We start from the raw sequence: 24,855 nt of genomic DNA on the forward strand, positions 1-24,855 counted from the left end.
GCAGCCTCCCAAGGCCCTCCACCCTCGATTTGAGCTATAATTTCATCCCTCCCTGGCACTTCGCAGAACAAATCACAAGACACTATTGTGAAGGCAAGATAGACCCTCGATCAATCACAAAGATCAGAAAGAAAGGCTAACGGCTTTATGGGTGGTCTGTGCCTGGCTGACACCATAGTATGTGGGGGGGTTTTGGGATCCAAACATAAGGGTTGCACCGCAGGGGAGGGGTGTTGAGGCTGTGGAGCCATCTGGATCATGTGATGGTAACTACCAAGAGGCACTCTGCTCCCTTCTGGAGGCCTTGCAGAGCACATTTCCAGAGCGCAAAGGCCTACAGCCTCAATGGCAGACTTGTAACTTGCCAAAGCTCACTCGTGGTGGGGATTGGTCTGCTTGCAATGCAGCCTAATACTGACACATGTTGGTGCTTTTGCTGCGCTTGGGCCTATGTTCCGAAATGGCTGCCAATAACTAAGATGGCATTTGCATTCCCCTCTTCTAAATGGCTCATTATGCATGGACTATGCAGTAATGCACTCCTGTGTACACACCACCTTCCAGCTCCCTCGATGTGCAGTTTACAGTTTCTCATTCTGAAAAGTCTGGAGGGTGGGGAGGTGGGGGGTGGGGGTGGAGGACCTGTTCTCCTTCCCAACAGTAATCCTGGATAACCTCCTTCCAGGATAGACTGGATAGTGTTCAAAATAAAAATACCACCTCTGCTTTACTTTTTTTACTCCTACAGTGTCTTCAATACAATTTGTGAGGATGCTTCTTCAAAGGGGGTTGCTCTCTCCATGGGAACTCCCTTTTGCAAATGACTGTGAATGCAGGCTCCTTTGCCTCAGTCTATTACTGAACTATATTCAAATAAAAATGTTAGGACAATTCTAGACCACAGTTCTGCTGCTCAAACTTGATACTTTGAAAATATATTGGGCAACTTAGACAAGACTCTTCAACCTCTACAGGTAGGCTAGTTTCCTGTACCAAAAGTAAGGGCGGCCTCTTCTGTCGGTCTTAAAGCTACCACAAAAATCAGTCTCGGCTTCAGATTGTTTAACAAGCACCTAGCTCCCTTCCCCAGATTTATGTAATCTTCTGGTTTCTAGTAGCTACCCCAAAGCTGTATTGCCACACTCCCAGCCTTAGATAACCCCTTATCAGAGGACTCTGCATTTAGAACAGCGTCAACAAAGGATTGGTCTACTGGCTTGGGTAATGCTTGTTCTTGTGATTTCAGCAGTTTCTACAAATAGTCTTTGCTCTGAATATTACACAAGTCAGGTTTATTTATTTGTAAACATTTTTGTAATGCCCAGTCCCACAGCGTTTGTACAGAATAGTAGCAGAGTAACAGGTCAAGTAGTCGGGTAAGTAGGAGAAAGTTCATATTTGTATTTATTTATATTGCGCAGCCTGCCCAAAGGCATCAGGGCGCATGTTTAGAAGGGTTACATAAGTTTACAGAAAGACAGATTACAAATTGCATAGTAAATAAGCATACATAGAAAGTCGTCACAATAAATACAACAGTGGGTGGGGTTGTAGAGCATGCAATGGATGATTACCACATGGTGGTCAACTCTTCGTCTTGCTCATAGAGCCATTGTTTTGTTCTATGTTTGAAGGATTGGAGGGAGGGGACGTTCCTGAGGTCATTGGGTAGTGAGTTCCAGAGCTTAGCTGCCAATACCGGGAAGCTTGAGCCTCTGGCAGTCTGTAGTTTAAAGCTGGGAATAATGAGTTAATGTGCTTGCGCAGCTCTTAGTGGTCTGTGGGCTGTGTGTTGTGTAAAGCGCTCTGACAAGTAGGCTGGTGTTGCGTTGTTCTGTGCTTTGTAACTTAAGATAAGAGTTTTGAAGGCAATACGCTGTGGGATAGAGAGCCATCGCAAGTTCCGTCTCGTGGATGAGATGTGGGTGCGCCTAGGAATGTTGAGAGCAGCCCTAATGACGTTATTCTGGGTTACCTGAAGTTTGTCGATGTTTCTTTGATTAGTTCCGAGGTACAGGGCATTACAGTAATCAATTTTGGATAAAATAAGGGTTCTGGCAAGGATAAGGCAGTTGTCCAGAGTTAGGAAAGGACGGCAGGCAGTGATTAGTTTGCACGTGTAAGCCGATGCTGAAGCTACTGAGTTAGTTTGTCTGGTGAGCGAGAGGGTGGAGTCTAAGTAGATTCCAAGTGTTTTAGTAACGGTGGAGACCTTAATAATGTTGCCATCAATGTTGAATGCGTCATATTTGCTGTCAAGTTTTGCAAGTTTAGATTGGGAGCCTAAGATGAGTAGCTCAGTCTTCTCGTCGTTGAGGCAGAGACCGTGGTGGGCCATCCACGCCTGGATGACGGTGTAAACTGCATTGAGAGCTTTGACGTCAGTTGCGTAGTCACCCGTGATAGGGATGAGTATCTGGGCGTCATCCGCATAATTTGTATAGGTGACACCCAGATGGTCAAGAATATCAAAGAGTGGTTTCGTAAAGACGTTATAGAGCGTGGGTGATACGCATGAGCCTTGTGGGACACCGCAAGGAACATGTGCTGGGTCAGCTGCAGCAAGAGATGAGAAGACTCTCATGGATCCGTTTGCAAGGAATGAACTGATCCAGGAGGTAGCTGCATCAGAGAAATGGGCAGCCGTTTTAAGATGCTGGCAAAGGATTTGGTGATCTACCAGATCAAAAGCGGCTGATAAATCTAGGAGGAGTAGGAGCGCTTGTTTGCCCTTGTCTTTCAGGCCCTCAATTTGTGTTTTTAGGTCTATTAGAGCGGTCTCTGTGCTGTGTCTCGGCCGGAAACCGGATTGCCTAAGTCCTAGTAGGTTGTTCTTGTCAAGATAGCTTTGAATTTGGATGTATGCCGCCCGGTCCAAGATTTTTAGAAGGTATGGGACCGTGGTGATGGGCCTATAGTTGGTAGGGATGTTGGGGTCTAGGTTAGGTTTTTTGATTAGGGGGATTACCCAAGCATCCTTGAGGTTATCTGCTACTATGCCAGATTTAAAGGAGGAATTGATAAGGGTGGTGATAAAGGGGGCGAGCTCAAGCGCTGCTTCCTGTACGATAGGAGCTGGGCAGGCATCGCCTTGACAATTAGATGGCTTTAACTTCTTGATGATAATTTCCACTTCCTTAATGGTTGGGGGAGAGAAACTGAAAGGTTTGAGGTGGTGATTGTGGGAGGAGAGATTGGCGGGTTGGGAGTTACCTACTGAGTCAAGGAGATAGTTGTTTTTTTTGTGTTGATTTTGGTTTGGAGAGTGGTGATTTTGTTGAGTAAAGCTTTTTGAATGTTGGCGCACCATTCGGTGTCCGGGGTGCAAGTGTCAAGGGGAGCAACTGGGGACTCTAATTCCTTGAGAATTTTAAAGAGTTCCTTGGTATTGGAATGAGCTTGCATGATTCTGTTATTGTAAACTTCTTTTTTTGCTGCTAGTATGGCTTCTTTATACGAGAGGGTGATGGTTAGAAGGTTGATTTTATTTGCTGGTGTGGGTGAATTTCTCCAGAGGGTCTCGGCTTTACGCTTGTCTTTCCTAAGGTCACGTAGGTGTGGGGTGAACCAGGAGTTGAGGTGGTTGCGTGGTTTTTCTTTGCGCTGTTTAAGAGGTGCAATGGTGTCCAGTGCTTTTAACATAGCACGATTGTAGGTGTCCACAAGGACGGTAGGGTCCGCACAGGTTGTGGAGACAGAGTTTAATAGTGGGAGGATGAGTGGGAGTAGTTTCTCAGTTGTAATATCCTTCTTGTTGCGAGTAAGTGTGGGTGGCACAGTATAAGGTTTGTGCACAGGTGGGCAAGAATTGAGGGAGAATGTTATTTTTGTGATGGTCAGACCATGCACATGGTAGCACTGAGGTTATGTTTAGTGCGCAATTCATGTCTGAGACCCAATCTAATGTGCGGCCTTTGATATGGGTGGGTACATTGACATGCTGGGTTAGGCCAAAGTCGGATATAACGTTGGCAAGGTCACAAGCTTTAGTGTCGTTTGTGTCCAGATATCCTAGGTTAAGGTCTCCAAGTAGGATAATTTGGGATATAGGCTTGGTACTAGAGGCTAGGATGGAAGAGATGTCTTCTATGAATGTGGACATGGGACCAGGTGGCCGATAGATGAGGTACACAAGGGCGGTATGATTGGGTGAGATTGGGAGTTTAATTGAGAGTAGTTCAGCAGATGGCAGCTGGTGATTGTTAGCAACTCTTATATTGAGAGGGCTCTTAAATATAAATGCTAAACCACCTCCTTTGGTTTGATTGTTGTCCCTATCGCATCTAATGATAGAGTAGTTATCTGGTATGGCAAGGGATAGGGCGGGGCCAGACGCTGCATGTAACCAGGTTCCCGTGATAGCCAGAAAGTCCAGGTTTTCAGTCACAATTAAGTCAGCGATGTCTAGCGCATGAGCAGGGACCGAGCGGGCGTTAATGAGCGCCCCTTTGAGATTAGCTAGGGGCTTGGGAATGTTGGCTGGTGGGGCTTCTGCCTCTGATGGGACATCTATGGTCTGGGTAGAGTTGATAGGGTTGAACCTAATGACTGTGTTCCGGTGGTAGGACCAATGGTGACATCTGGTTGCAAGTCTTAGATTCCTGACTGTGGTGGGACAAGGTTTGCTCTGTTGGCTTGGGGATAGGACACTAGGTGAGCATAGTGGCGAGGGATCGTTGATGTTGTCTGCGTGATCATCGGTGGTACGGTTAGGTGGAGTGTAACCTGAGGTGGCACTAGCTTTAGTGCTATGGTCCACTGAGTGAGAAAGGAGGGAGGGTAGGAAGGAAGTGGGGCAGGGAATGGGGTGGTGTCTAGGGCAGGCAAGCTTTGCTAAACCATTATTGAATGGGACAAAGCCATTTCTGCTGCAGGGTGTGCAGTCGGGCATGATACAGAAAGGGAACATGAGAGCTAGCCAGGGTGGCATAGTTCAGATGGTGGTTCGGGAAGTAGCTGGCAAGTAGCTAAGAGCCACAGCACAATCAATGTTGACTGTTGGTGACCAGCTCAGATCAGTGAGGTTTATAGTGACCAGGGGTGCAGGCTCAAATCAGCATAAACAATGTGGACTATAGCGAGCATAAGGCACAACGCAGTTAAAAGTGGTCCATTAGTGACCTTAGGTACAAGACAATTAAAGTGGTCAGATATCGACCATAAGGCACAACACAATTATAGTGGTCCGAAGGCGACCATAAGGCACAATACAGTTAAGGTGGTCTGATGGCGACCATAAGGCACAATACAGCAATGAGGTCTGATGGCGACCATAAGGCACAATACAGCAATGAGGTCAGATGGCGACCATAAGGCCCAATACAGTTAAAGTGCTCTGATGGCGACCATGGGCACAGCACAATAGTGGCGATCATAAGGCACAACAAAGTTAAAGTGGTCAGATAGCGTCCAAAGGGCCCAGCGCACTTAGGTGGTCTATTAATGATCCTAGGCACACACAATTAAAGAGGTCCGATATCGACCAAAAGGCGCAACACAGTTAAAGCAGACTATGTCTGATTGTCTGATGTATTGAGGGCAGTGTCTCAGCGGCCTAGCAGTGCCCAGTATGGACTATTGGATCTGGTTAGTTAATGGGGGTAAAAAGCCTAAGTGGTTGGACAGTGGTGGGTATGGTGGGAGGAGCCACTTGGTGTCAAATGATGCTAATTTTCTGAAGTTGCTGATATCAACATCCGGAAGCAGCGAATGCAGGGATATTCTAGCAGTGTCAACAACGAATGATGCGTCTGGTAGTGAGGGGGCACATGCTTTGCTCATGCAACAACAGCCGTTCTTACCAGTTGAAGGAGGGTGCGCAGGACCTCGGCTGCTCTTGAGGGCACCGATGCGATTTGGCCGCACTTCAGGACCGCATGCAAAGTGGTAAAATCACGCAGATGACAAGGGTTGGTACACGGCAAAGGAGTGAAAGCTATGAGTGTTGTCGGGCAGAGTTTGTGGGCGAGGGCGACTGGAAGAGCTGGACAGGCTGGGACAGGCGAAGTGCCTTCCTTCTCGTGCCTTAGTTGCTCGAGCCGGCTTCGCCTTCCGGCGATTCACGATAGGCTATTCAAGCCTCGGTGGCCCAATCAGCTGATGGGGCGGGCTGCAAGCCTGCAAGAGGCAGGATTCCCGGGTGGATGATGGCGACGGCCATCTTTGACGAGATAGACTCCTCGTGGATTCCAATGGCGGCGGTCCCAAATGAAGTGCTTTTCCTTCTTGTGGCAGCTTGCTCCATAAGGAGCGTGGATGGCGATATTTCAGTCCAATAATTTGCAGGAAAAGGCTGAATTTATATTCATGTGCACTCGATGCACGGGATGGGCACAGAATAATAGTGCAGCTGCAGGGTGGTGCTCCGCCAGCCTAGCCTGCAGTGAGAGCAAGGTGGAGGTGGTGCTGCTCCTGCAGCACGGTGTAAGCTCCAGCTCACTAGATGGACTATACTTAAACTGTTAATCATACTTGTTGAATAAACCTTTTCACCAGTTTCTAGGATGGCACATTTCATAAGTGTGGAGGTAGGGAGTGGGGGCTGTGGTGCTCAAACTCCTCCCCCGCTCTGTACAGTTTATAGCGTGGGTTGACTAGCGTAAGTTGGTTGGAAGAGCAGAGGGCGGCAGTACTGGTTCTTTGTGATATAGTGGTTAAGGTATATAGGGGCTACGTTGTATATACAGCAATGTGCTATTGTCAAGGTTTTGAAGTCAGTCTGGTTTTACTGGTAGCCAATGGACCTCTTGGTGCCGCACACAGCAGCTCTAACTTCACAAGATTGGTCGTAGATGTGCCCTTGAATAGAGCATTGCAGTAATCGTTTGCTCAGGATGATGGCTCTAGATGGTGAGGAGATCTTTGGGGCTCAAGATATCTACTCAATGAGAGGTTTGCAGTATGGTAGGTAGAGGATGTAAAAGCATTGACCGGCCTCTTCATGGTTGGTTCCGCATCAAGGTAGACCCCCAGGGTTTTTGTGTTTAAGGGCAGAAATAGTAGACCTGCCTGATGGAGGCGTAGGCAGGATTGACTGTTTTTAGGCGAGAGGTGAACCTACAATGAAACGGTCTTCTAGTCATTGAGGCAAAGGTTGTGTAGCCATCCAGGACCGGGTGGTGCGGAAGACTGTTAATGGTTGGAATCATTGGTGTAGTTGCCGGAAAGGGGATGAGAATTTGCGTGTCGTCCACATTGTGTAGGTGATACCCAAGGTATAGTGTGTCGAGGGGTTTGGTGTAGGTTTTGTAGAGGGTTCGGCAAAGGCATGAGCCGTGTGGGATCTCAAGAGGAGCAGGGATGGGGTTTGCGGAGTGGTTGTCAATGTAGACTCTGGAGGTGTGATCACTATCGTTCGTAACGGAATGCCTTGGGTGAGAAAAGGAAGATCCTAGAAAGGAAAGGTTTTAGAGTAGGACGTGGTCCACGAGCTCAACTACAGAAACTAATTTCATGTGATCTCTTTGACAAACTTCAACTTATGAATGTGTGTTCCCTTTTATTCAGGCAGTGTTCTGCTTTAATGTGGATGGGGAAACGCTGTCTTGTACACAGCCTTTCTTTGGTGTGAAATATTCTTGTAACACTTTAGCAAAGTCGGCTGCTACTTCTTGAACCATTAACGTTCTCCTCTTGATAGGAGACATGCAACCTCTACGGTAATGATTTTTATGCAATGGGAAAGATGTTCTTCTTGTGCAAGCACTTTAACTGCATGTGATGAAACTTCCCATGACTCTGTACAATTGCACTTGCTTTAACTTAAGAATTCAGCTGGTTACAGTTACCGACCAGGAGTTCTGTGGAGTATGGAGCTTCACTAACCGGCTACAGTTGAGCAGACGGCTTCCACTTCCTGACTTTCTTGCTTCTGCTACAGGCTCTCTTGGGATGCCCACCCCTCTGCAATACAGGTGTCTCGGATCCGTCAGTGACAATGCAGTATTTTCTCCAGCTTCCCTCTGCTTCCTTTTACGGGCCTTGGGTAAATGCACAACTTCAGCTCTTCATTCACAGCAATAGACGCACCTGGAAAGTGCCAGTTTCTTCCAATGCAGCCACAGCCAAACGTGGTTTGTGAGCACCAGACCAGTTTGGAGCCTGCCGTTGGAATCTGCTCTTCCTCTGCTCCAGCGCCTCCTTCATTGGTCACACTTTCTAGTGATCTGTCAGCCTCAGGCTCTGCTTCTGCTGCCGACCTTCCAGCTACTTTCTACTGCATCCTTTTATGTGCCTCAGGTGGGTTCATTGGCCTCAGGTGCATGTCGTTCGTACTATTGCTTGACCCTGCCAAAGGCTGTTGGGTCTTCCTGTCTGTCCTTTTAACTCTACATGGCTCTTCAGCCCTCCTTCGTCCATCCCTGAGGATTCTGCGACATGTAGTCCATTTAAGGGAATTTGGTTTTTTACCTTCCTTGGATATTCAACAGGCCAAGGTTATGTGGAAAGTTTAAAAAGGGTTCCTCAGTCTTACTCTGATTTGTGCACCCCGTGCCCCCATACCCAAATACCCAAATGTCGTCCGCCCGCAGTACACCACTCCCAGGGTTCGCATCAGAGCTGCTGCCTTCCCCTGGACTCATGAAAAGGGTCCCAGACCAGGTTCTGGGGAATGGGATAGGATTCTTCGCACTTTAAACACTAGGCAAGGGGAGGTGGATTGAAGGGGGGTGTTGCATCGATTATAGAATATTCTGCAAAGGTCCTCCTCTTGAAATGGTTTCATTGAGCAGTTTGCAAATTAACAATACACCAGCTGCTGTGTTGTGGTTTCAGGTCATGAGCATTCCTGAACCCCACCATGTTTCCTTACATCTGTTCTACGGGGGCGACCTGTCTGCTGTACCCAGCTGTGCTGATTAAAAGCTTCTTTGCAAAACTGGTAACCATGTGCTGTGAAAACGCCCCCACACCCTACCCTCTACTTCTACAATCCTATTATGTCAGGCTACCTCAGGCTTTTAATCTCCTGCCATATTGCCCACCCATTTGACAGGCTTTGTGGAATGCTTCTATGAAGACAGTTGTCTTTGATTTTGAAACCCGATTTCAGTGGACCTCACTGGATTTTCCTAAACTTTCTCTGCAGAGCTGGAGACTCATAACCAGGAGACTGGAGCCAGACCCGCCTCATCAAAGGATACAGGTGATGTGTTGGGGATGGTGGGTGTACTCACATAGTGGGATGTTGTAAATGTGCTGCATGGCCGGTAAAACTCATGTTTATGTAGGCATGGATGGGTGAACTACTCAACTTAGTCTCTTGGGATTGTCCTGTACTCGGTCTCTGGCTGGCAAAAAGATGCATTCGCCATCTTCACACTTGTGCATTCACTATGGGAAACGTTGTGACATCCTGTCCTCCCCGCCCCACCCTATTTTCACCTTTTACTATGCACAACCATGCACCATTGACTCACTTTGAGAACCAGAGGCACTGTTTAAGGGTTGATGGTGAGGTAGTGGTATTTAAGCTGCTGGGGGTTTCCGCAGTCGACTGCCTACTGTCATTACAATGTAACAAACCCATTTGGTGGCTTTTGTATAAAATATCCATTCTGCAGTTATGAAAAATCCCTTCTTCTTTGGAAGGGGGTTCCTATGTGATTGTCACAAGTAAAGGTGTGTTGGTGCAAGTTTAACTCTACCTCAAGTCTTCAACCCTCGCAGGGTTGATGCTAGTTATTTGTATTATGTAGGGAGAAATGTCTCCATTCAGCTTTAACCTCACCAGGTTTTCTTCCCATAAATACTTCCGAAATAAAACGCATTCATAACATTCTTTAATATTTGGGGGGGTGGTATGCATGTATCCACCCTTTGTTGCCTTCATTAACTGCTTTGGGGGCAGAGGTGGTAGGGGGTCCTCTTGGTGGGAGGAGAATGCCCGCCCCCAACTTGGATTTTCTAAACTTGTAAGTTAGTGGCTTTTTCGTACCCTTTTATGTCTGGTGGTGTCACTTTGGATGTTAAAAGGTAGTAACATATTTGACTCATCAAAAATGTTCTCTCAATGAGACAACGTAAATCAGATCAGGTCCTGTTTATTTGTAACACTTCCAACAGTCAAGCTTCACGTACTGAGGAAGTGAATGTGCTCTATGCCCTGTCAACCCTGTTGAAGTCAACTGCGTCCAGTTGATCCCTTCATACAATACGCCTGTGCTACTCTGTGGCCTAGGCATCTGCAGCACAAGAATTAACACGATTTTATTTGTTTGTACAGCGCTTATGCGCAAGTGAAGTGGTTCAGTGGGTAGGAGCAAGGGAATACAGTAGTCCATCGTAGACCTAGAAGTTTCCGAATGATCTAAAAGTAGCACACTAGGCCTGACGGCATTTCTCCTAGTGCATGAAGTGTTACAGGCACAACCAAACTAGGGATTGGAGACAGGGGGGAGGGGGGGCCGGGGGGCCTGGGTCGGAGAAGTCCTAACGACTAGTCCTAGTAAATTCAGGTCATGCAAATGGACAGACAGATGTGGGGGGGGGGTTAAGTGCCCCCAGTCCAGCAGGGCCCTGGTTTAAGTGCAGAGGTTACACCTCTCATGTAGCATATGTTGAAAGTGCAGTAGTCTGAACGGTTCAGTGTTAATATCCCCGGAAAAATATGGCGATATATAAATATCGCCATATTTTTAGCGGCGAGATTGACGCTTGGAGCCTGCAGGAGACACCCCCGCAATCCCTGCATGCACTATTTTTAAATGTGCAGGGGACACCTCCACAACCCCTGCTCCCACAAATGATCCCCCCAAAAATATCGCTATGGCGAGACCAACCATATGTACGGCAATATTTTTGGTGGGGATAATGTGTAGGGATACAGTCTGATCATAGTGCAGAGGCCTGGAGGCAAGTGCAAAGACTGGCAGGGGAGCCTGGGACCTGAGAGATTTCTTATTGAAGCATCTCCACTCGGGGGAATTTTGTGTCCGAGTTGTAAAACTACAGTGGGGGGGGGGGGGGATGGCCTCTCCTAGCATGTTCTGACACTATTTGCACTTTGGTCAATTTATTCATCTACATTTTTATTTATGATCATTTATGGAAAAGTTTGTGTAGTGGGAATTTTTCCCTGACATTTACAGTATTGCAGTTTTTTAGGTAGTCTAAATGTAATATTTTAAAATACAAGTATGAGGAATTTCATGATCCCATGCAGTCCTTTTTGATGTGTTCATCTGCAGTATGAAATGTTTGTATATTTTATGTCCATGATGCATCCTTAATATATTTATACATGTTTAATATTTGTGTAAGGTTTTTGTAAACCATGGGCACAATCCCTGAAATTCATCTCCATATGCTCCTTGAAATTGCTCTATGCCTGTCCACATTCCGCCATGTTTTCACTAGTTATTCTTGCACTTTTCATCCTTGACTAGTAGCATCTGCCTGTGCCTGGAACCCTACTTTCCCCTTTCTCTTGTAGGAAATGCATAACTTTCCTGAGGATCAGTGAAATATTGCAACAAGGGCCCGCGCAGAGTCTAGCTCAGTTTTCCTGCCATCTTCTGGATCTTTAACTTTGCTGTCTTTTTAGCACAGCCCTTGTCTCCTTTCTCTGGGAACGCTTCCCTAGCCCTTGAATTTTGCTCTGCTCCACGTACATTTTTTATTTTGCTGCCCTCCTCCACCCGTTACCTCTTCTGAATGGTGTGTCCAAGACAGGCAAGACCCACCCACACCCCCAACTCGCAGCTACTTCCCTTCATTTTAGTCCTATTCTTTGCCACTGATCACACCCCAAGATGCTCCAGCAGTGTTCTCACCTGACTGCTGCTCCTGGTTTTGTGGCTCCAATGACAGGATATTTGAGGCCCATTTTATTTGCGTGTATTTCGCTCTTCAATTATGCTGGTGCTGCTGTGGATAGTCCGGTGGCACAATCAGCTCACATCATATTTCCCCCTCAAGTTTCTTTTTTTTGTTGTATATTTGGTTGGCAATGACCACCTAAACCCGGTCAATACAAAATCCAAACCATATCGGTAAAATCCAAATATCTTGTCTGCAAAAGTCTAACATCATGGGGATATTTGTCGGATGTTGTCTTTAATTTTACTGCTGGTACATTCAGATGTCCAGCTCCAAAATACTTTGCTGTTGAGTAGGCGATTCATGAAGAACGGATCTTCAGCTAAGCCGGCTTTGGTCCTCGCTGTCTCCTTTGCTGACCTCAAAGCCAATGCTTCATGTCATCCTTTGTTTTAAGATGGCGTCCTTTCTTCTAACAGATTAGGATTTCTTTGAACAGATCTTCAGGAAACTAGCTAGTGTAGCACTACGATTGTCCTAGATGGGAGTTTCTAGCGGACAGAACTGGTTCTTCAGTTGATGTAATTTAGATGACTTCTTGTATTTGAAGCACTTGCATCAAACTGTTCTGCAAGTAGGTGTTCCACTAATCCGAGGGTCTCATTTCATTAAACATTTTCCAAAAGTTGCTGTTTTTCAGGTAACTAGAGATTTTTTTTTAATGTCTAAAGAATTGTCGTAATTTTGATACGGGTATCTGGAGAGTAAATCCTGTATATGGTCCAATGAAGTGCTAACATAAAAAAAGGCTTATTTCTAAATTTTGAAAAGACTGAGACACCCAGTAATATTCCCCCCTCAGGAACTTTCTTTGGGGTTTTGCCCCATGTTTATTTGGTTATTCTGTCAGTGACTTGTCCACTGACAACCCAGGGACTCACCTGGCTTGTCTTGCATGACTCTGGCTGGATGCCATGGTTAGTGCATCCTACTCCTCTTTGCTTCATACCTGGAAGTACATTTTTCTGCCCACTGGAAGAGGGAGGATCGTATGTATTTCACCTTGTTCAGTTTCTGTTTGGGTGAGGAGACAGGTACATGTAGACGCACTGTTCAAGCAGGGCTCACAATCTACTAGCCCACTCGGCTTGACAAGTACATTTTATGAAGGAGAGTACCCTTTGCCTGTTACTCTACCTTGCTGGTGAGTATGGAGATGTTTGAAGTGTTTACTTGACACTTACTGCAAGCCAACTTTGTTTGCAGTAACTGGCAAAATGTTCACTGTGCAGGACTGGCCTTTTGGGTGGCAGCATTGCTCCATATTTGAAGCGTGCTTATGGAGACATGCTCATTTTACAGGAAACAATGGTAAATATTTTGTCACTCGTCACCATGGGGCAAGTGCATTTCTCTTAGGTCAAGTATGTAAACGAAGGAGCTCACCTTGCAGGTCTAGTGGGATTTTTTACAAATTTGCCAGGCCTGCATTCATGTCATCCAGAGCATTTCCAGATGCAGAACCACCCTGAATGGTGAACTGTTGAAACTGGGACCCTTCTGCATGCCACCTTGGTGGTGACACGACGGTCCTGATCAGGGCTTTGACTATTCTAATGCAATAAATGCCAAATGGGTCAGATTGAGAAGTGTTCTTGTTTAATGGTGTCTGCCACTGCACACAACCCTATAAAATCGGTAGTGCACTTTTCCTGTGCAAGTTTTTTGGCTGTGACATTTGTGTATCCAGATGAGAGGCCAAGATCTCAATCTGTGTGGTGTAGTGTAAATAACTGATTTTAGCCATCTGTTATTAAAGGAGCAGTAGACTAGCGTACAAGAGGGTGGGAGTGCAGGTGTGCACCATTCAGGAAAGGGTGACTCTCACCATCTGGGTGTTGGTTAAGGCCGACTTTGGGTGCCAGGAGCAAAATAGTCTGGCAACAATCTAGCGAACCGTTCATACAAGGGGGGCAAACATTAATTTAGGGCCACCAATAAAACGGGGGGTGGGGGGGTGGAGAGGGAAAGTCAATCAATAGGGCACAGAGTGGTTTCGCTTAACAGATCGAGAGTTTGGGACATTGAAGCAGGGTTTGGCCCATGGTAAACTGGTGTTTTCCTTTGCCGGCTGCACTCGGCAAGCTGCTTTTGTGACTGTTTGGGTCACGTGACCCACTAAACACCATTGCCGGGTGTGGGAAGGAAGGAGAGTCCAGCAACAGAGCAATAAAGGAGGGAGGGTGATGCATGTGTGAGTAAGGAGGCGGAGCAAGGCTCTTTGCATGGACTGCCTGGGGTCCAGTAGGGACCTGCTAACACAGTGAAATGGTAATCTAGGCTTGTTTGGGAGAATTCTACTATCCCACAAACCACACCAATTGCAGGCCATGAGCAGCCAAATGAAAGCAATGCAGGGTAAGCTCTATACCTAGTCATTTGAGCTCCGGTGTTCCTCTAATATGGCTTAGGACAAGCGTGTTATCTGGTTGTGCTGTGGGGTGAGGCGTTTCATTGGTGCATGCCTGAGGTTCTGCTGGTCACTCATCTGAATCAGTGGGCAGACTAACATGTGCATGGACTGATTACCATCGGGGTTATGTGCCTCGCCCCCTGAAATCTCCCCCACTGCACAATTTGCCTTTTCGTGGAGTGCATCCTGCTGAGGCCATGCAACTACTTTCATCCTCCTTCTGGCCTCTCATTGCATGGGACGCACTGCGCACAATACAGTTTTCCTCATTGATGATCAAAACCACCCAACAGGGAAATTGTCCTGGGTCCTACACAGGCTCATCCAAGGCAAGCTGGATTGATGCTACCCTCCTGTGCAATTGTCGAGCATAATGTTTCTTCTGGTGCCTTTGATGGGATTTTCTGATTACTTCTACTTTTCTTCTCACAAGCTCTATGCACCTGATTCGCAACCCTGCCTCGCATCCTCACACCTCACCATGCTTCTACTCATTGGAAGGGTCTGAGGAGCAGCATCTAAGCTTGGATTCTGCAGTTTTTCAGTTGACCCTTGTATAGTTCCCTTCTCTTTGAAATCGTCCCTGTTAGTTGGAGTTAGTCCCAGCATTCAATATATGGGGCATTCTGAATCCCTCTTGCCTACGCACCCTAGTAACCTACAACTTGGTTCTCTTTTTGCAGGTATTAACTGATCTGCAAAGCCAATAAGATGGATCATGGTACTTTTTTAGAGGAAACTGGCAAGTTGTCAATGCAGCATCGTAATTTGGTATTTCTCTGCAGCTTTGTGGAAGCATGTCCCACTGTATGCCAGAGTGGAGAATTTGAACAGTCAGTAAATGATTTATTGGTGAAAGATCTTCACCACTTTTTCACTCTTTTGTCTTTAATGAGCAATTAAACACTAGCACAAAATAATTTGGGGGTGGTTCAAGGATATTCTTCTGAACTCAGTATGGTACTGTAGCACCTCAGCTCCTGACCCATCCCAGGGCGATACCGATGCTTCATATTATGCACTGGCCGTTTGCTAGCTTTGCCCTATGTGCTCCAGTAGTTGTCCGGCATAGCCAGGCGCCCTTGCAACGACCAGTCCTGCTGGACCGTAAACCAGTCCAGCCTGCCCCGTAGGGACCGGAGCATCTGCCTTGTCCTGGCTGCCTTTTTCCAGCAGAACAGCAAGAGCAGGAGCAAATGACATAATTTGTAGAACCTTAAAATTGCACACTAAATTCCAGAACCTCCAGTGAACAGATGGCAGGCACAACTGTTGACTATTCCCAAAAGCTGACCATTCTGCCATCCTTGTATCCTATGGTCTGTAACGGATGCACTTAACTTGATTGACATGACCTGGATCTTTTGCATCCTCTTGGACCCCCCTTAGTTATGTCCATTGATACCAATTGCACATGGTAACGGGCTACACAACTCATCCCTTTGTCAAGGCCTTAATACAATACCCTGCTACCACTTGGGTGGGAAAGAATAGCTCTTCATATCATTTGGAAACTCATGTGTCTGGCAGATGTTGAAGGTTGGCCCCAACACAATTCTTGATGACCTGAAAATGTTCCCTTATGCAAACTCCTTTTCCTGACATGGAGCAGGTGCCACTCTTACACACACTAGTTTGGATTACTGCTATGGCCTATCCCTGGTGCTCAAACAAGGTCTCCTTGCGTCCAGAATGGATGCTGTGTAATCACTGGTGGATAAGCTATTCATTGTTACTACAGTTGCTTACAACTGAATAGTACATTTATAGGCTTTATTTCGACAGTAAAGTCATAATAGCAACACCGCATAAATACATCAAACACCAATAAAATACAATCCTACACAAATTCATCATATGATGAAACGGTAGAGCATCAATAAATTGGGGCAGGGTGTTACATAACATTAAACCAAAAATAAATGGTTGTCAAGAGTGCCTATGCTCCATGTCCATGCCCAGCTCAAATAGTTACTAAATGGCAAAAACATCCAACAACTTCAGGAAACGTTCCATCAAAGGCCTGGTCCCAGGGCAAAGTAATACATTACAGATCTTCGCATAAACTGCATGTTTGGGGATTGGCGTTATTCCATTTATGCAGTAGAGCAGCTGTGGGCAGGATCCCAAGACTTAATTTAAGATAAAAACATTTTCCCTCCTAGAGGTAACATAGTCTAGGTACTCTTTGCAGCTGACCCGTTTCTTGGTTACATTGACTATCGCTCTCGGCCCTCCCCACTCCCTCTGCAGCAATCTTTCTTTCTTTGATGCAGGATGTAAAGACTGCCGGGCCAGACCACCAAGCCCAAACTGTCTCAAGGTGTTTTACATGGGAGGGAAACCCACTTTAGAGAATTACTCCCTTGCTGAGGCAGAACGTCCAGGACTGCTTTATATTTACAAGATCAGAACATAGGCGGTCCCAGTAGAGCACCAGTCCCAATGCACAGATAAAACGCTTGCAGGCCAGTCTCAAGCAGCAGCCGAAGGATGTTTTTCAAAAATGTGCTCTCCACCACTGCAAGGGGACAATAGCCATATGCCCCCAGAGCTGAGCCTGATACAGCTGCGTCCTGCTGTGCCTGGGCCTTGTACGCCTCTAATGAAACGCGCAACACCTCATTTCTGTGCTTATTTGTGAACCTAGCAAGGCCAACATGATTTTTGCCTTCTCAATCTGCAGTGTCTACCCGCAGTATACCATGACCCTCCCCCAGCCCCCACACTCAGATAATCATTTCTGTGCTTATTTGTGAACCTAGCAAGGGCCCCGCAATACCTGGCCAACATGATTTTTGCCTTCTCAATCTGCACTGTCTACCCGCAGTATACCATGACTCCCCCTATTCCCCCCCACCCCTCAGATAATCGTATGAAACAACCTGCTCAATTACTCTATCCTCCAGGGTAAGTCTAAGCCTTCTGTTTCTTCACATTAGCATAAAAAATTATAGCCTAAGTTTTGCTAATGTTCAAGGCGAGCCCATTCCTTTTGCTGAAATCAACAAAAATCTCCAACTGCTTGCGTACAGGGGTTGGAAGTACTGGTCGTCTACAAACAGCAGAGCTGGGAGCTTATCACCCACCAGGGAAAGGGTGTCGGTCTGCATGCCCAAAAGCTTCTTCAAAACTTCATTAATGAAGATGCTAAACCATTTAAGAGCCAGAACTCAATCCAGGTGAACCCCAGTCTTAATATAAATCCTGCTAGGGTTCTTTCCATCTGTCCCCAGCAGACCACTGCAGTGATCCCTCTGAATAGCTGAAAGCAGTGCAAGACTTGCTCTCCAACCTCGACTCCACACACCCTGTGTCCTCATACTTTATCTCTCTTCTGCCTTTGACACGGTCAACCATGCCATCCTGCTCCACTGTCTGTGGTAACCTGGGTATAACTGATCAGGCCCTGGCTTGGCTGCCTTCATTACTCCGATCGACCCCACGTCCTACTTGGGTCTGTCCTCTCCTATCTCCATCTACCTGTGGTGTTCCCCATGGGTCTAACCTCTCTCTCTGGCTTTTCAAACAATACCTGGCACTTGCCCACCGCATTGCTGCTCTCTTCCCCAACTTTCAGTCTATGCGGATGACCCAACTCCTTTTCAGGCTCACTTCTGCCACCTCTTCTCCTTCTCTCTTCTGCCTGACAACTATCCAGGAGTGTGCCACCAATGATCTCTGCCTTAATGCCAGTAAGACCGAGATTCTCCTCATCGGCACACCTGCTCCCTCCTTCCTGTCACTCTGGCTGACCTCTTAGCCCTCTTCTTTGGCTCCCATCTGTGAGGCTAAAAACCTTGGTTATCTTCGACGCCACATTCCTTCTCTCCTCACATCTGATTTCTCGAAGTCACACTACCAGCTGCACCTCCTCAGAGGTATTACTTTCCTCTCCTTCACCTCCAGAAGCTCACTGTCTCCAGAGCTCTGGTTCTCTAGGCTGGACTACTGCAACAGCCTTTTTCTTAATCTACTTGTGTCTACTCTCTTCCCTCTGCAACTCATCCAAAACAGGACTGCGAGACTGGTCATTGGCCTCAAGCCCAGGGATCGGATCTCGCCAGGACTGAAATCTCTTCTGGGGCCTCAATACCTTCAGCTCTCTAACTTAATATCTTCCTTCTCGAGCTCTTGGCTCATCCGCCTCCAACTCCCTCAGGGTCAGTCGCTTCTCCAAGCAACATTTTGGTGGTATCTTTCTTCTGCTGGGGCTTCCCTCTGAAACGGCCTCCCTGCCTCTCTGGAGCACCATCTCCGTTCTAGAAGCACCTCAAGAACTTCTTCTTTGCTTCGGCTTTCTCTCTCCTCCTTTCCCCTGCTTATCTGGCTGAAAGTGACACTGTACTGGCTACCCTGTTCTCGGGCTCAGGTCCCCTCCCCACCAGTTGCACACCTGCACTGCCACCCTGGCAACCCTTGCACTCTGGAACTGTTTCTGTATCCCTACAGCCCCCTACCAGCACTGGACACCTGATGTCTGCACTTACCCTTGCACTTGTCACCAGCTGGCCGCACTTTTAATTTATTCTCTATTATTTTACTGCTTATCCTATGCATGGCACTTCCCCCTCCCCTGCACTTGCACAATCCAATTGTCGCCTAGCCTAGTAAGATCGTTCTGTCTTCCCTCTGTTCACACTCCCTTGCCTCGTCACGCCTTGAAACACTAATGTATAGGCGGGTTATAAATGCCATATCATATATCCTATCACCTGGAATGCTGCACTCCACTGTGTCAAATGCAGTTCGTAAGTCAACATACATATTTATTTTTGAGCACAGTGTATCTCACAAACCAAGCAGAGGCTTTGCTGGATGGTGCTGAAGCCCTCGCAAAACCCCGCCCGGCGGTGATCTATTATCTTGTTGCTCAGAACCCATTTGTCCAGGTGGAACTAATGCCTGGGCAAATGTTATCCCCCTGGTATCCAGTAAGGAAATATGCATATAATGTGCAGGGTCATCGCTATTGGAACAATTTCTGCAGTGGTCCAGGACACCAGAACCTGCATCCTGCACAATGCTGCATTAAATAATGTGGTCCGGTATGGCACCCAGACAACACTCACTTCTATAGAAGTCTATCCAGAACCCTGTCCGGACCTGGTGCCTTAACTTATTTTTTTGACGCAGCAGTGCCAATTCTACTTTGGTGGCGAGTATCAACTGGGTTGGGCAAGGCTCCTCGGATAGAAACACATTCCCTGACTGAACTGTCATGGGCGCTACCCCTTCTGCCTGAGATTTCCATAATATTCTGCCCATACTTGTTCTGGAATCGAGCACTTGTTTTCTTGAACAGCGCCTTCAAGCCCTACTTCAGAGTTCATGTTTTCTGACTGCAATGGCCTAGGCCTACTACTGATTCTCCCTCCCTGCAAACCCCCGTTTGATTAGTACAGTGTACAAATCCAGCATTGGATAAGTGGCCATTTGCACTACAAGTAGTAACTTATGATTTTGCAGTATCTGGAATTGCACGGTCTTCTGGAAAGAACTACCGTTCCCAAATTGTAATGCAACCTGTGACTTGCCTGATTTGTACTACAACTCCCATTATCCCTTAGTTTACTTTGTTGGCTATGGATGATGGGTGTTGTAGTCCACAACGTCTGGAGACCTAAAGATTGGGCCATGATCTGTAGTCCCTTCACCCTGCCTTGTGCCCTTTTCCTTCTATGGATTAAATTTGGCACTGCGGGTGAACTTGTCCTTGTATGGCAGGTGCTCTGAAATCCTCTTTATTAATGAAGTGAAAATGTGTGTGCTTGTTGTGGCATGGTGAAGCATTTTTCCTTGTACAATTCAGTTTCCCAAATCTGCACCAAATTTTGCAGTCACCTGTTAGGACCCTCCGGACATGGCTACATGACATTTGAACACTCTATCCTGAATTTCAGCACCTTCACACATGAGCCTGTTGCCTGAAATTGGCGTAACATCAATGTAGTCTTAGAAGGGCGGGTCCTCAACCCTAGAATGCACGGTTTCTGGGACATTTGCACCACGCCAGGTTGAGAGCAAAGTAGGTCCCAGTCGGTCTCTCACCGACTCCTGTCAGCAAGCCGCACAAACCCATTCTCGCAGTTTACTTCAGAGTTCAAAGCACATTGAGCGATGGAGTGAAACGTAACAGCGACCTACCGCCTCATTGATTTTCAACAAGTGTCCTGTCACCACTGGATGGCCATGGATTATGTAGTGCATTGTGGGATTTACAATTTCCAAATCGGCGTACTACTGCTAATGGGAATAGTAATTAAATGTGATCTCTCCTATTTTTTTCAGTAATCGAGGAGACTGCAGAGGAGCAGTTGCGTCGGCTGCAGGATGAGCGCGTGTGTAAAGTCTGCATGGACAACCAGGTGTCTATAGTCTTTGTTCCCTGCGGCCATCTGGTGGTGTGTAGAGAATGCGCTGCTGGTCTGAGCCAGTGCCCAATCTGCAGGGCTCCCATCAGGGGCACTGTTCGCACCTTCATGTCCTAGCCTGGTGAGTTCAGTCATCTTGGGAGACGCATGGGGTGGGAGTATGGCTTATGTGCAAATGGGACTTGATTACAATCTAGTTTGGCACAGTGATTTCACAAACTGATGATTGCAGTCTTGTTAGAGCCTGTTTGGTGATGTAAATGGTAGCCTAACTTTGACCAGGCATGGGGCATGTAGATTCCATCAGTGTATAGGACTGCCAAAGTGAGATTGCACCAGATGAAAATGTGTACTCCCCTTCAGTGCATAGGAGATGGGTTGGGTCATAAGCAGTATTTGTAAAGTACATCAATAGCCATTTCTTGATGAAGATTGTCTTGCCGGAAGTGGGTGTCCTCAGGGGGAAAGTGTTAGCAACTGTGCTTCATCGGGTCGCCTTGAAGTATGTGCATGTCTGGCTAGAATTGATCCAACTTCTGAAACCTGGATGTCAGATTGAGTGCATTGAAACTATGCTCAAAGGAGAGTAAACTCTACCTAGATGCTATTAGTTGCACCTTAATGTAATGTTTGAAACTGGTACAGCCCTTACTCATTTCCTTTGTGTCCACAAAGGAAGATGTGAAGCAACGTTTTGATGGAGGGGAACGCTACTCCATTACTATCTGATGCCTTCTCGTCCAGTGGATAACTTCAGTCTGGCTATTGATCCATGCAGCCTTCTCCTCCAGTGGATAACTTCAGTCTGGCTATTGATCCATGCAGCCTTCTCGTCCAGTGGATAACTTCAGTCTGGCTATTGATCCATGCAGCCTTCTCGTCCAGTGGATAACTTCAGTCTGCCTATTGATCCATGCAGCCCCCTGCCCGGCAGTGTATAGAAGTATCTTGTTTGTGTTTCTGAGTTTGAATAATTGTAAAAAAAAATAGTAATATATAAATCTATATACAGTTTTTTAACTTATTGATTAAAAGGTTTGGTATTTTATGAAGCTCCATTATTGCAAATGTTATATTTAAACTTGTGCAATAAAAGTGAGTTGCTGTATTTGTTTACCACTTCCTGCTTGTGTGAAGAGGTCACTTTAACTCCAGTTAGGGGGATAACTGCAATGGCCAGAAGCACTTTCTTCATAGTTGCTTGTGTGCTTGGGGACGGTCTCGCAGCACACATCTAAATTATCTGTAGGTCCTGGCAGGTGTGCTCCTATGCAGGTTCAGGGGCGCTGTTGGGCCTTTTCTGAAAGACGGGAGGCTGAACGCGCCTCTAATTTGAGGCACCACAAGAGCCATAACTCTAGAAGCGCCTAGAAAGTCTACCATAAATCTTTGCATATGGTTCTGTTTATTCAAAACAACTTTGGCTGTTCTGTCTTCCATTTGTTCATATAACAATCGGATTTGCAGGAGTTCCACCTGGGCCCTAGACGTTGAAGCAGCATGAGTTTAAGATCCTAGCCTCCAACCCAACGTCTCATTTAAACGAGTGCAACAAATGGTCTGAATCCCTCCCGCCTAGGTGTTGGGAGATTTGTGTCCCTTATGCAACGTACAGAGGCAACTTAGCAGGTGTGTTGCGCAGATGAATGAACATATCCTTCATCCACTGACTGATGGAAGCTGCTGAGGAACAAGACTGCTGCCTGTCTGATCTTGTGGAAAGTCTAGGCGAGGGCATGCTGAATATCTGCTTGTGAGACGGGCATTACTTAAGTTGTATCTGTACTGGCATTGTGTTGGACTAGCATGTCCAGCCCAAGGCAACTCTGGCTGTTGTAGTGTGGATAAAGCTTTAGAATGTGCGTTGCTTGATACACAACTAGTATGGTTTGAGCTTTGGGTCATTGACCACAGGACGTTGGTAAAGCATGGCTACTATAGGGATTCAGAGGCCATACAGTTTACCCAAGGTTGCAGCCAAGTGTTGGTTTCTAATGTTGGGTTGATTGGTGATTAGGGGACGTGGAGGTGGGGGTGTTGAGTCTCAGCCTGTCTTGGGAGGGGGGGGGGCTTTATTCAGAGGAATAGTGCCACTCTGCTTTGTCCAACGGGAGGGCAGAGTAGTTGGCCAATTATTCGTAGAGCCACACTTTCAGAGCATTACAAAAGAATGGACTAACCTTGCCGCTGAAAGTGACGAATGATGGTCTGATGAAATTGGAGGTTTCTCCATAGACTGTAGCGCTGAGTTTGGGGTTGAGGAAAAGCACCCCCCAGGTTAAGACATGTAAAGTTATTTGAAGCTGAAGCAAATGGTGATTGCCAGTTGACTTGGAGAGCTGTCATGCTATGGTACAACATGAACCCGAGTAGGAGACTGGCTACAGTGTTCTAGGTTTCTTGAAGGTAGCGGATGCGGAAGGAGGGTAGGCAAAGGTGCACCTCTTCAGGCAGTCACCGCTCACTTTGTTCACTAAAAGTTCGAAGAAGCTAATCTCTCTATCTGGAGGTGAGTGAACGGTCTCTAGAGTTTGATGGCTAAGTATTTCACTGATGGGGAAGGTGTATGGCTAGGACAAAGTAATCCAATTGGCGCCAATATTGAGGTGCTGTGGTTTATTAAGTTTAAGCCAATTGGCACTACCATATCATTGATGGGAGACATTAGGTTGAGTCTAGGACTGTACTATTTTATCAGGATCTGGGTGGCCACGTAGGAATAAGGCGTGAAGCTGAAGGAGCAAATGGGAGCGGTCTGTGTATGTAGATGCGGAAGACAGAGGAATATGAGCTCTGTGAAAGCCACAAGAATGGGGTTGAGGGTTGGACAGCAAAAGGGAGGAATACGGATCTACGATCTTGTGTATGGGAATGAGGTGACCCAGTCCAAGAGGCCAGCTGCCCCAGCCGATGCGACCATGACCAACTCTGTCAACCATCCAATGGGATCCAATGGGTCAAGGACTAAGATGGCACAGGCTCCACCAGCAGCCTGTGTTTTGCATCTGGAGCTGATCAGATATGGTTATATGTAGAGGATAGAAGCCTTAAGTTCTACTCAAAGTAGAATTTGTGTTGAGGGTCAACCTTTCAAGAGTTGGGCTACGAAAGGCAGATCAGTATTTGGGAGGCAAGTCTTTTGTAAATGATTTGTTGGAGGACTTTGTGTGTAAATGTCATGCTTTGCGGGCTGAAAGGTGCTGATTAGTTGATATGGGGAACATAGCCTATTTTGTATGAAGAATGCTGGATTTGAAGGTGGCTGGTGGTTTGGGGAGCAGAAAACAGGCCAAAGGAATTGGGAGGGGGGGGCTGGGGCAAAGTGTTGAAGGCAGTGGTTTAGGGTGGAGATGCAACATGGATGCCTTTACAGGGGAGTGGTGGAAATTGTGTTAAGAGTTCCTCAGAGAATGTGGTGTGTGATGCAAAGCTTGACAGTTTGAACAGTCAGTTCTTTAGATATGATGTGCTAGGAGGGAGGCTGCTGTGGTGTTTAACGGTAAGGTGGGAAGTGCATGTAGGTTTTGCAGAAGAGCTTTAAGATTGGCCAGGTTTGTTCCAGGGTACAGAGCAGATGTTTGGAATGGAGGATTCGGACCATAAAATTGTGGCCCAGTTCTTGATTGAGATGGAACTGTTTCATCCAAGGCAGTGAGGAGGATGTTGGTTGGAAACAGTGGTCTGTCTTGCAGGACTTGGAGGTTTAGCAGGAGCACATTCCCAGAGGAGATGAAATGGGATGCAAGGAATGCTTTCTTTTAGAGCATGGATGAGATTAACATGGTAGATGGGCATTGAGTGTCTGCTAAAGGGAGGTGGCAGGTGAAGACGCGACAATGGATTGGTCAGGAAATGTGGTGTAACCCAGCAGACTGCAGTCGTCCCTGAATGTAAGATTTGGGACATGACCTTTTGGATCGGTGGACACATGTTTTCCAACGGTGTTCATGGATTGAAAGTTGGGGTTGCTTTCCCAGATGTAGCAAAGGATGTCTTAATTGCTGTAGGAGATGGGTGGTCAGCCTACAATGAAGTGAGGACCCAGTTATTGGTACATTTTGCTGGCGCACTCTAGGATTACCCTGCTTTTAGAGAGTAGGGGCACTGGAGAGACCAATGCTGTTGTCAGGAAGGGACACTTCGAGGTGTGAGGCCACCACCCGTGTCAACGGGCCAATTCTTGTGGAGAATCTTGAAGGCCACTGGTATTTCTCTCAACATTGGTGTGGTCGCTTGTTACAGTGACCC

General features: G+C 46.7%; 1 protein-coding gene across 2 annotated transcripts in view; it reads left to right on the plus strand.

Annotated features, from left to right (window-relative positions):
- LOC138566271 (baculoviral IAP repeat-containing protein 7-B-like) overlaps window positions 1-21,659 on the plus strand; it is an 85,126-nt gene extending 63,467 nt beyond the window's left edge. Inside the window, exons 5-7 of one of the 2 annotated variants that reach the window (XM_069643366.1) lie at window positions 9,089-9,145; window positions 20,525-20,728; window positions 21,283-21,659. In XM_069643366.1, the coding sequence (XP_069499467.1) occupies window positions 9,089-9,145; window positions 20,525-20,724 (257 nt within the window). In that variant the 3' untranslated portion in view covers window positions 20,725-20,728; window positions 21,283-21,659. The remainder of the gene's footprint in view (window positions 1-9,088; window positions 9,146-20,524; window positions 20,729-21,282) is intronic. The other variant, XM_069643372.1, reaches the window with a different exon arrangement.
- The last annotated feature ends 3,196 nt before the right edge of the window (window positions 21,660-24,855 follow it).

Source organism: Ambystoma mexicanum, chromosome 1p (genome assembly GCF_040938575.1).
Source record: "Ambystoma mexicanum isolate Mex_15411 chromosome 1p, UKY_AmexF1_1, whole genome shotgun sequence".
In the NCBI taxonomy this organism is placed as follows: Eukaryota; Metazoa; Chordata; class Amphibia; order Caudata; family Ambystomatidae; genus Ambystoma; species Ambystoma mexicanum.